At 43.8% G+C, this 12349-nt stretch overlaps 1 protein-coding gene across 13 annotated transcripts in view; it reads right to left on the bottom strand.

The window, feature by feature from the left end:
* Positions 1–12349, bottom strand: part of LOC143288315 (uncharacterized) — a 151588-nt gene that overhangs the window by 84354 nt on the left and 54885 nt on the right. For 12 of the 13 annotated variants that reach the window (XM_076596676.1, XM_076596678.1, XM_076596672.1 and 9 more), the window contains 2 exons: positions 4755–4817; positions 1848–1946 (listed from right to left, as the gene is read on the bottom strand). In XM_076596676.1, coding sequence (XP_076452791.1) covers positions 1848–1946; positions 4755–4817 — 162 coding nt within the window. The remainder of the gene's footprint in view (positions 1–1847; positions 1947–4754; positions 4818–12349) is intronic. The other variant, XM_076596680.1, reaches the window with a different exon arrangement.

Genomic DNA, 12349 nt, shown 5'->3' with positions numbered 1-12349 from the left:
GACCTGCTCAGTGCCTGAACCCCCTTCGTGTGTTTACATACACAGATCAAATATGCACATTAAAACCCTGTAATCCATGTCAGAGTTCAGAGTTTGGTGGGTTATGAAAACAACAACATACCCAGCATGCACATCCCTGAAAACTGAGTATGGCTGCCTACATGGTGAGATAAATAAACAAAACAGTCATACAGGTAAAATGTTGCATGTCTGAATGTTTATGCATGCATGCATGTCTTAAACCTGACTAAATGACACAGGAAACGAATGATGAGCACCCAATGGCAGCCGGCAGCCGGCTCTACCCAGACAGGCAGCCTGTTGTGCAAATGACCCCATGTTTGTAAAGCACTCAGAGCTTCGTCTCTGACTCAGGATAAGTGCTAAATAAGTATCCGTATCATTCATCATTCATCATCATCTTTCACCATCATCATCATTCATCATCATCATCATCATCTTTCATCACCATCATTCATCATCACCATCTTTCATCATCATTCATCATCACCATCATTCATCAACATCGGTGCCTTTAGGCACTCATCATTTCATTCCTGTGTCATCCAGCCTGGCTTCAGAATTTGGACAGGATCAACCCTTTTGTTGTCATGGGTTCTTTTACATGTGCTAGGCACACACTGCATGCTGGACCTCAGTTTACTGACTCATTCCAATGAGCAAGGGAGCAAGGTGTGCCTGTTTTACCTGAGCAGGAACACTGCTCACACTTTTTCACTTTCTGACGGAGGTGTCACTGCATTCTGATAGATCCATGCACTCTACACCACATCTGCTAGGCAGATGCCTGACCAGCAGCATACCCCAATGTGCCTTGTCACGCTGTGAGTGCATGCATGCATGTCTGTGTCCCTATCAGAGTGGATCTGTGTCCCTATCAGAGTGGATTTGTGTCCCTATCAGAGTTGATCAGTGGCCCTATCAGAGTTGATCTGTGTCCCTATCAGAGTGGATCTGTGAGTGGATTTGTGTCCCTATCAGAGTTGATCTGTGTCCCTATCAGAGTTGATCAGTGTCCCTATCAGAGTTGATCAGTGTCCCTATCAGAGTTGATCAGTGTCCCTATCAGAGTTGATCAGTGTCCCTATCAGTGTCCCTATCAGAGTTGATCAGTGTCCCTATCAGAGTGGATTTGTGTCCCTATCAGAGTGGATTTGTGTCCCTATCAGAGTGGATTTGTGTCCCTATCAGAGTAGATTTGTGTCCCTATCAGAGTTGATTTGTGTCTCTATCAGAGTCGATTTCTCTGACAGGATTTTGCCAGACAACTCTCTCGTTGCTGTGGGTTCTTTTTCAGTGCGACAAGTGTGTGTCGCACACGGAACCTCAGTTTATCGTATCATCTGAACGACTGGACACTGCTGATTTTTCAGTCCAACTTGGGACAAGGGGTGAGAGCTGGATGTGAACCCAGACCCTCACAGACAGGGAAGTGTCTTAACCATTCTGCCACCTCCTCCCGCCACACTTTACACTCTTTCAAAAACAAAGTGACGAAAGACAATAAAATATATCACAGTACAGTAAATTACGGAACAATACACCACATCACACCCCACAGCACAGCACAGCACGCCACAGCAAACACCACCACACTCACCACACCACACCACAGCATACACGCACCACATCACACACACCACAGCACACACACACCACACCACACCCCACCCCACTACACCACACACACCACACCACACACCACACCACACCACACCACACAACACCACACCACACACACACCACTACACCACACCACACCACACAACCCCACCATACACACCACACTACACCACATCACACCGCCCTCCCCCCAACCCCCTCACCTCGTCCACCTGGGCAGCAGCGCGGGCGACCTCCGACCTCTCCAGGTCCCTCTCACGCAGCAGCTGCTCTATGTGCTCCTCCTTCTCCTTCAGTGCTTTCTGTAGCACACGTCATCGTCACCACACGTCATCGTCACCACGTCACCACACGTCATCGTCATCGTCACCACACGTCATCGTCACCACACGTCATCGTCTCCACACATCATCGTCATCATCACTACACAGCATCGTCACCACACGTCATCGTCACCACACGTCATCGTCACCACACGTCACTGTCACCACGTCATCGTCATTGTCACCACGCATCATCGTCATCACACATAATCGTCACCACACGTCATCATCATCACACATCATCACACGTCATCGTCACAACACGTCATCATCGTCGTCACCACATGTCATCATCGTCGTCACCACACGTCAGTCTGTCTGTCTGTCTGTCTGTCTGTCACTCTGTCTGTCTGTCAGTCGGTCTGTCTGTCGGTCGGTCTGTCTGTCTGTCAGCACACCTCCCTCCCACCCCCTCCTCCCAGTCCCCACTATCCCCTCTCCTGCCCCTCCTTTCTGTCCACACACACACACACACACACACACACACACACACACACACACATACACACACACTACACTGCCTTTGTTACATTCAGTTACACATCCTCACGTGCAAAGGATTTTTTGGGTCAAGAAACTGAAAAATAAAATGCTATCGCCAGCAATTCGAAGCATCACTCATTTGGTGAACATAATAAAGGCTCTACACACACACACAAGTGTTAGTGTTAAGAATGTTATGAATTATACAGTACAATAATAAGGAGTACCATACACTGGTATGATCCTTCACCTACGTATTTACACAGGGGTTACAGTTTATTTCAAGCAGAATGAATGATACGTGAAAGTGCTATACAGTAATTACTAGTACACACCAGACTACACATTAGCAAGGCAAGCTAACATATGATAGTAGGTATATATATGGCAGATGAAATATTCTGTTCGTACTTTTAAATTATAAGTATCGAGTTGCGCAGTAAGCTTTTGACGTTCTGCCATAGTGACGCGGAAAACTAGATAAGAAATTTTAAAAAACAAACCGCTCACTGCTCAAATTTCTCAGCAAAACTTCACTTGCCTGTGAGGAAGGAAGTTCTGTTGCAGTTACTCCCCTTCCCTAGCAGTTTTATGCCAACCAGTGAGCTGATGAATGGGTTTAAGGGAAAAGTGCTATCCAGGTTTGTGCCCAGAATGACATCTTTGATGTTTGGATGCAGGGCTGAATAAGTCAAGTATCAGTCAAATATGCACAGCACTTTTTTTTCTCTCCCTCCTTCAGTTTCTGAGCAATGAAGACTGTGCACGTGTGCACAAGACTGATCAGAAACTTCTTCTTCTTCTTCTGCATTCGTGGGCTTCAACTCCCACGTTCACTCGTATATACGCGAGTGGGCTTTTTACGTGTATGACTGTTTTTACCCCGCCATGTAGGCAGCCATACTCCACTTTCGGGGGGGTGTATGCTGGGTATGTTCTTGTTTCCATAACCCACCGAACGCTGGCATGGATTACAGGATCTTTAACGTGCGTATTTGATCTTCTGCTTGTGTATACACACAAAGGGGGTTCAGGCATTGGCAGGTCTGCACATATGTTGACCTGGAAGATCGTAAAAATCTCCACCCTTTACCCACCAGGCGCCGTCACCGTGATTCGAACCCGGAACCCTCAGATCGAAAGTCCAACGCTTTAACCATTCGGCTATTGCGCCCGTCACTGATCAGAAACAACTGTCAACACTGTGAACAGACACTGCTCTCAATCCACACAAGGGGCACAGCGCTACAGGACACGGACCAGTCAACACTGTGAACAGACACTGCTCTCAATCCACACAAGGGGCACAGTGCTACAGGACACGGACCAGTCAACACTGTGAACAGACACTGCTCTCAATCCACACAAGGGGCACAGAGCTACAGGACACGGACCAGTCAACACTGTGAACAGACACTGCTCTCAATCCACACAAGGGGCACAGACGTTACAGGACACGGACCAGTCAACACTGTGAACAGACACTGCTCTCAATCCACACAAGGGGCACAGTGCTACAGGACACGGACCAGTCAACACTGTGAACAGACACTGCTCTCAATCCACACAAGGGGCACAGTGCTACAGGACACGGACCAGTCAACACTGTGAACAGACACTGCTCTCAATCCACACAAGGGGCACAGTGCTACAGGACACGGACCAGTCAACACTGTGAACAGACACTGCTCTCAATCCACACAAGGGGCACAGCGTTACAGGACACGGACCAGTCAACACTGTGAACAGACACTGCTCTCAATCCACACAAGGGGCACAGTGCTACAGGACACGGACCAGTCAACACTGTGAACAGACACTGCTCTCAATCCACACAAGGGGCACAGTGCTACAGGACACGGACCAGTCAACACTGTGAACAGACACTGCTCTCAATCCACACAAGGGGCACAGCGCTACAGGACACGGACCAGTCAACACTGTGAACAGACACTGCTCTCAATCCACACAAGGGGCACAGTGCTACAGGACACGGACCAGTCAACACTGTGAACAGACACTGCTCTCAATCCACACAAGGGGCACAGCGCTACTGGACACGGACCAGTCAACACTGTGAACAGACACTGCTCTCAATCCACACAAGGGGCACAGAGCTACAGGACACGGACCAGTCAACACTGTGAACAGACACTGCTCTCAATCCACACAAGGGGCACAGAGCTACAGGACACGGACCAGTCAACACTGTGAACAGACACTGCTCTCAATCCACACAAGGGGCACAGTGCTACAGGACACGGACCAGTCAACAAGTTACCTTTGGGATGGGAGACAACTTACCTGCAAAGCGGCTGTTGTGGCAGAAAGGTTAAGAGTGCTGGGCCTTTGTCCCACTTTGTTGGTCTGTGTGTTATTAGCCCACAGCATCAGGAAAGTGACAGGAAAATGTGTTAGTGTCAAGTGTGGTGACCCAACAAACCTACCCTACCTTAATGTAGTGACCCAACAAACCTACCCTACCTTAACATAGTGCCCTATCAAACCTACCCTACCTTAATGTAGTGACCCAACAAACCCACCCTACCTTAACGTAGTGCCCTATCAAATGCACCCTAACTTAACATAGTGCCCTATCAAACCCACCCTACCTTAACGTAGTGACCCAACAAACCTACCCTACCTTAACATAGTGCCCGATCAAACCCACCCTACCTTGACATAGTGCCCTATCAAACCCACCCTACCTTGACAAAGTGCCCTATCAAACCCACCCTACCTTAACACAGTGCCCTATCAAACCCACCCTAACTTGACATAGTGCCCTATCAAACCCACCCTACCTTGACACAGTGCCCTATCAAACCCACCCTACCTTGACATAGTGCCCTATCAAACCCACCCTACCTTGACATAGTGCCCTATCAAACCCACCCTACCTTGACATAGTGCCCTATCAAACCCACCCTACCTTAACACAGTGCCCTATCAAACCCACCCTACCTTAACATAGTGCCCTATCAAACCCACCCTACCTTGACATAGTGCCCTATCAAACCCACCCTACCTTAACACAGTGCCCTATCAAACCTACCCTACCTTAACGTAGTGACACACCAAACCTACCCTACCTTAACACAGTGACACATCAAACCTAACTTACCTTAACATAGTGACACATCAAACCTAACCTAACACAGTGACACACCAAACCTACCCTACCTTAACACAGTGACACATCAAACCTAACCTAACACAGTGACACACCAAACCTACCCTACCTTGACACAGTGACACACCAAACCTACCCTACCTTGACACAGTGACACACCAAACCTACCCTACCTTGACACAGTGACACACCAAACCTACCCTACCTTAACACAGTGACACACCAAACCCACCCTACCTTAACACAGTGACACACCAAACCCACCCTACCTTAACACAGTGACACACCAAACCTAACCTAACACAGTGACACACCAAACCCACCCTACCTTGACACAGTGACACACCAAACCCACCCTACCTTAACACAGTGACACACCAAACCCACCCTACCTTAACACAGTGACACACCAAACCTACCCTACCTTGACACAGTGACACACCAAACCCACCCTACCTTAACACAGTGACACACCAAACCCACCCTACCTTAACACAGTGACACACCAAACCCACCCTACCTTAACACAGTGACACACCAAACCTACCCTACCTTAACACAGTGACACACCAAACCTACCCTACCTTGACACAGTGACACACCAAACCCACCCTACCTTGACACAGTGACACACCAAACCCACCCTACCTTAACACAGTGACACACCAAACCCACCCTACCTTAACACAGTGACACACCAAACCTACCCTACCTTGACACAGTGACACACCAAACCCACCCTACCTTAACACAGTGACACACCAAACCCACCCTACCTTAACACAGTGACACACCAAACCCACCCTACCTTAACACAGTGACACACCAAACCTACCCTACCTTGACACAGTGACACACCAAACCTACCCTACCTTAACACAGTGACACACCAAACCCACCCTACCTTAACACAGTGACACACCAAACCTACCCTACCTTAACACAGTGACACACCAAACCTACCCTACCTTAATATAGTGACACACCAAAACCTACCCTACCTTAATATAGTGACACACCAAACCTACCCTACCTTAACATAGTGACACATCAAACTCACCCTACCTTGACACAGTGACACACCAAACCTATCCTACCTTAACCAAGTGACACACCAAACCTACCCTACCTTAACATAGTGACATCAAACTCACCCTACCTTGACACAGTGACACACCAAACCCACCCTACCTTAACACAGTGACACACCAAACCTACCCTACCTTAACCAAGTGACACACCAAACGCACATCATGACCCAGCGTCAACAGAAAGGTTGCTCTCGGCAAAATTATGTAGAAAATAGCACTTCCATAGGAAAACAAATAAAACTGTAGGCAGAAAAAGAAAGAAAAGAAAAAAAGAAAAGAAAAATGGGTGGCGCTGTTCTGAGCTGCCTGAATTTCACACACAGAAATCTGTTGTGACAACAGAACAATACAACACAATACAAAACAACACAATACAGTACAACCCAGTACAACCCAGTATAATTTCATACATATATGTCCAAGAAAAGACAAGGGGGAAAGCCACCATAGGAACTGGAACCCATATTAAAAAAAAAGAAAAAAAGTTTAAACCCACAGAAGTTTGCCTGAGTTACTCTCCTTGCACTGAAACAGTGAGAATCAAGCAGACTTCTTTCCACACAAAATACTAGGACAAAAGAAAGAAAAACAAGAGAGGCAAGGCCTTCAAGACTCACTTGTGATAAATTACGTCCCATAGCATTAATTACAGAGTAATTTCCCTTTTTACTATCTGCACCAAAACGTCTGCAAATAAAAATTCCAAGCTCAGCAAAAGAAGTTCCTGTTTGAACAAAAAATGATAATAATGACTCCTCTTGTTGTTGTGTCAGAATAAGAGGTCAAAGTGCCAAGTTTAGAGAATACAAAAAATATAAATATAACAGTAAATGCAGTTTGCATATAATTAGGCTTCTTTTTTTAAATTTTTTTGTGCCCATCCCAGAGGTGCAATATTGTTTTAAACAAGATGACTGGAAAGAACTGAATTTTTCCTATTTTTATGCCAAATTTGGTGTCAACTGACAAAGTATTTGCAGAGAAAATGTCAATGTTAAAGTTTACCACGGACACACACACACACGGACACACACACACACACAGACAACCGAACACCGGGTTAAAACATAGACTCACTTTGTTTACACAAGTGAGTCAAAAAAGAAGACTATATCTAACAAAATGGACAAAAGCAAACGATAATTCTAACAAGACGAAAACAAAGGTGAGAGACAGGAAGATTTCCTCGACCTTTCCACCCAAGCAGAGAACCATACTGTTTCCCTTTCACACAAAATGAACTGCCAGACAACTTTTTTTTCCTCACCTTCCGTGAACTGGCCAATTTCTTATCTACCATGTCAGCAAGTGGACTTAAATCTTTAAAAATAAATAAATAAATAAACAATTTTTTTTTAAATTCCCTCCCTTACTTGTCACTCCCAGAGAACAACTTTGTATTTGTATTTGTATTTCTTTTTATCACAACAGATTTCTCTGTGTGAAATTCGGGCTGCTCTCCCCAGGGAGAGCGCGTCGTTACACCACAGCGCCACCATTTTTTTGTATTTTTTCCTGCGTGCAGTTTTCAAATGAAGAGAATCCTACTTTTTATATGACACAAGTAAATACCTGTATGAAAATCTTACCACTCACAAAACAAAAAAAACAGAAATATTTTGTGTTTGTTTTCGGAGGGTTTGTTACTTTTTTGACCCCTAGAGTGTGAGGAAAAAAACGGCAGAAAGTGCTGTTTCAGGTCATACAGCAATCTGCACAACAACCAGCCAAACAGAGAGAAAATAGTCCACAGATATACCTTTCTGGATCAAAATTATTGTGTGATTCCTCTGCCTTCCAGTTATTTCCCTTCTTTTGATGATTCTATTGGTGATGTCACTTTGCACATATGCATAATACATACATGGCACTTGAGGGGCTATTTATAAAGTAAGCATGTGTTTGTCATTCTGAATTTTTTTTTTTTTTTTCATCAAGCAGAAAAAACATAAATTCAATGCTTTTTTTTCTTCTTTTTTTAAACTCCAAATTTGAATTCTTTGAAACAATGAACTCTCCCCACTTCCCCAAGATATAGGTCTGCTCTGTAACCATCAGACTAACATAAGCCCTTTCTGCTGAGACATGTGTCAAAACTAGACGATCAATACAGTACAATTAATTCATTTGAAAAAAAAAAAGAAAAAAAAAACCAGAATAACAATCACACTGACAAACACCACCACACGTTACTTCACATTCTCAAACCATTCACTCTTTCTCCATGTGCTCATGTTGTTTCAATTATGAAATGGTATTCCTTTTACTCAAGCCCAGAACAACTTATTTCCATACTCTGTGTGTGTGTGAATCTTTAAAAAAAAAAAAAAAAATTTTCAGTTTCTGTTCTGAATTCTAAAGTGGGAACTGAGGAAGGGTTAGGGGAGGAGGGGAGGGGGGAGACAGAGAGAAAGCAAAACGGCTGCTGTCAGCAAATAATCTCTAGCCACAGAGTGGTTTCAATGCTAACACACACAGCGCTACTGGAAGAGAACATCTACAGCTGAACAAGACTCTACTGTCTACAATTTTTATTTTCTACTATCTTTCTTCTTCTTTTTTTTTCTTTTCTTTTTTTTCTTTTTTGTGGTTACAAGTATCTGTCAACTTCAGCTTAGAGAACTACAAACTGTCCACAGCACACCAACACCATTTTCAATTACAGCACACAATGAACCTGAACTTCAAAGCTCAAATGTTCCCCCCTCCAAAGGGTCCGTTTGGTTTTGGTTTTCAGTCACATTTCTGCAGTCGTTTCGTACCCACATACCTTGCATCTAACCATCTAACCATACACATACTTGTTTACATTTTCCCAAACTTCGTAAGTCTTTCACTGAAATAAATAACTCAATAATTCTTTTTTTAATCAAGACAAAGATAAACCGAATCTTGATCCAATTCCTAACAACAAATTAAACTTTCAAATCTTTCTACCTCTTCCTCCTTGCGGCCTCTATTTCACCTCCACATAACTTCCACACAGCCTCTATTTCACCTCCATATAACATATAACTTCCACCATACAGCCTCTATTTCACCTCCACATCACCTCCATATTACTTCCACCATACAGCCTCTATTTCACCTCCATACAACATATAACTTCCACCATACAGCCTCTATTTCACCTCCACATTACATCCATACAGCCTCTATTTCACCTCCATATAACATATAACTTCCACCATACAGCCTCTATTTCACCTCCACATTACATCCATACAGCCTCTATTTCACCTCCATATTACTTCCACCATACAGCCTCTATTTCACCTCCATACAACATATAACTTCCACCATACAGCCTCTATTTCACCTCCATACAACATATAACTTCCACCATACAGCCTCTATTTCACCTCCACATAACTTCCATACAGCCTCTATTTCACCTCCATATTACTTCCATACAGAATCAGTAAAGTGTCAAATGAGAACATGCATATATATACATACACAGGTACATTTGTGAACGTTGAAGTTTAAATCATATATGTACGTGTGGAACATTTAAGTTTTAATCAATATATATATCAGATACATCTGTAAACACAACAGTTTTCATCACATATGGATAACAAACATGTCATGCACACACACACACACACACACACACACACACACACACACCAGTACAACAGTAAACATAACAGTTATAACAACAAGAAGAAAATCATGCACATACACACGAGTAACAAAGACGAACAAGCGCATACACAGGGTAAATACACCAAAGCAAGCACTGTGAGCTGAGGCATGCAGCTACAGACAGAGAGGTGAGTATGACTGGCCACTATCTGCAGGTCTGGACCCACAGCACGCTGATCAAACACGCTGGCTTCCTCGTGTAAGCGGCTGCAGGCCAGTGAAAATTCACTCCTAAACTTCCCCTGAAAAGCCAACACCTGGTGACCTCCCCATTCATTCCTACAACTACCCCACCCCACCCCACCCCCCACCTCCACAAGGAGCAAAAACCCTAATCAACTCCATTCCTAAATGACTGATATATATGCATTCTTATTGTTAGTGCTTTTGTGTGTGTGCGCGCGCGTGTGTGTGCATGTGTGTGTGTGATAACACTTTCCTGCACATACTTTCTTGACTTATTCATTAACCTGGCTTGAGCTTCTTTGTAATTTTCATTATCCATTGTCTGCACAAGTCAAACAGTGAATTTACCTAGCTATGTTATAGATAATGAACAACCAATAATGCTTTGCCTGTTAGTAGACAGCGCTTCGACAATTTACCTAGAATGGAAAGAATCTGTGACAGCCCTTCGACAATTTACCTAGAAAGGAAAGAATCTGTAACAGCGCTTCGACAGTTTACTTCGACAATTTACCTAGAAAGGAAAAAATCTGTGACAGCGCTTCCACAATTTACCTAGAAAGGAAAGAATCTGGAACAGCGCTTCGACAATTTACCTAGAAAGGAAAGAATCTGTAACAGCGCTTCGACAATTTACCTAGAAAGGAAAGAATCTGTGACAGCGCTTCAACAATTTACCTAGAAAGGAAAGAATCTGTGACAGCACTTCCACAATTTACCTTGAAAGGAAGGAATCTGTGACAGCGCTTCAACAATTTACCTAGAATGGAAAGAATCTGTGACAGCACTTCCACAATTTACCTTGAAAGGAAGGAATCTGTGACAGCGCTTCAACAATTTACCTAGAATGGAAAGAATCTGTGACAGCCCTTCCACAATTTACCTAGAAAGGAAAGAATCTGTGACAGCCCTTCCACAATTTACCTAGAAAGGAAGGAATCTGTGATAAAAGTTCCTCAAACAACACAGCTAATGAGTTTCACAATTCATCTTCAAGTCCTTTTTCTGAAAGTGTCAGACAATAGTGTTTATCTGGATATGAAAGAAACTGCCCAGACTTCATTAAATTCTACTTATCATTTTCTGGCAAAAAAAACAAAAAAAGAGAGAAAAAAAAAGAGAATATTGTTAAAACTTAAATCACTTGTTTCTTTTTCCTTCCTCAATCTTTTCTCTGCACCATCCTTCAACTTCACCCCCCCCCCTTCCCCCCACCACACACACACCTCTCTCATCTGTTTCTTGAACCCTGTGTACGGCTTACAAGGGAAAGCCACCCACACAATGATAATCAAACACTACTACAGATCAGAGTGCAAAAAAAACCTGTCAGGTGATTCGTGAAACAAAACATTACTGTCACACACCAACAGGTCACCACCTCCCCCTTATCACCCTCCACCCCCTTCACTTCCCCCCCCCCACCACCCACCCACCTCCCCCCTCATCAATCCCCCCCCACACATACTTCTACACCACCTATGCTCTTGACTTGCAGTTGATTTCATGTCAAAGATTCACTGCAAGACTTTTATTCAAATTTCTTCTGTGGTTACACAGAATTATTGAATTTTTTGTGTGCAATTTTTACATCAAACATCACAACCATCGACTAACTTCTGTCTACTAACCTGTATTACACTTCAAAAATAAAATAAAAAGTTTATATGTTTTGCTTTCAAAGTGTACATGTGTGCTGTGACAATGTCAAACTTTTTTTTAAGCCTGTGTGTGTGTGTGTGTGTGTGTGAAGGAGGAGGTGGAGGTTTCACTTTTATCCTGATCTTCCAAGCTTCCAGCTTCACTTTCTCTATCCCATGTGGTGGCTGAGAAAACAG

This window comes from Babylonia areolata, chromosome 12 (assembly GCF_041734735.1).
Source record: "Babylonia areolata isolate BAREFJ2019XMU chromosome 12, ASM4173473v1, whole genome shotgun sequence".
Taxonomy (NCBI): Eukaryota; Metazoa; Mollusca; class Gastropoda; order Neogastropoda; family Buccinidae; genus Babylonia; species Babylonia areolata.
The sequence above is the reverse complement of the archived record's forward strand: the minus strand, read 5'-3'. Positions and strand labels throughout refer to the sequence as shown.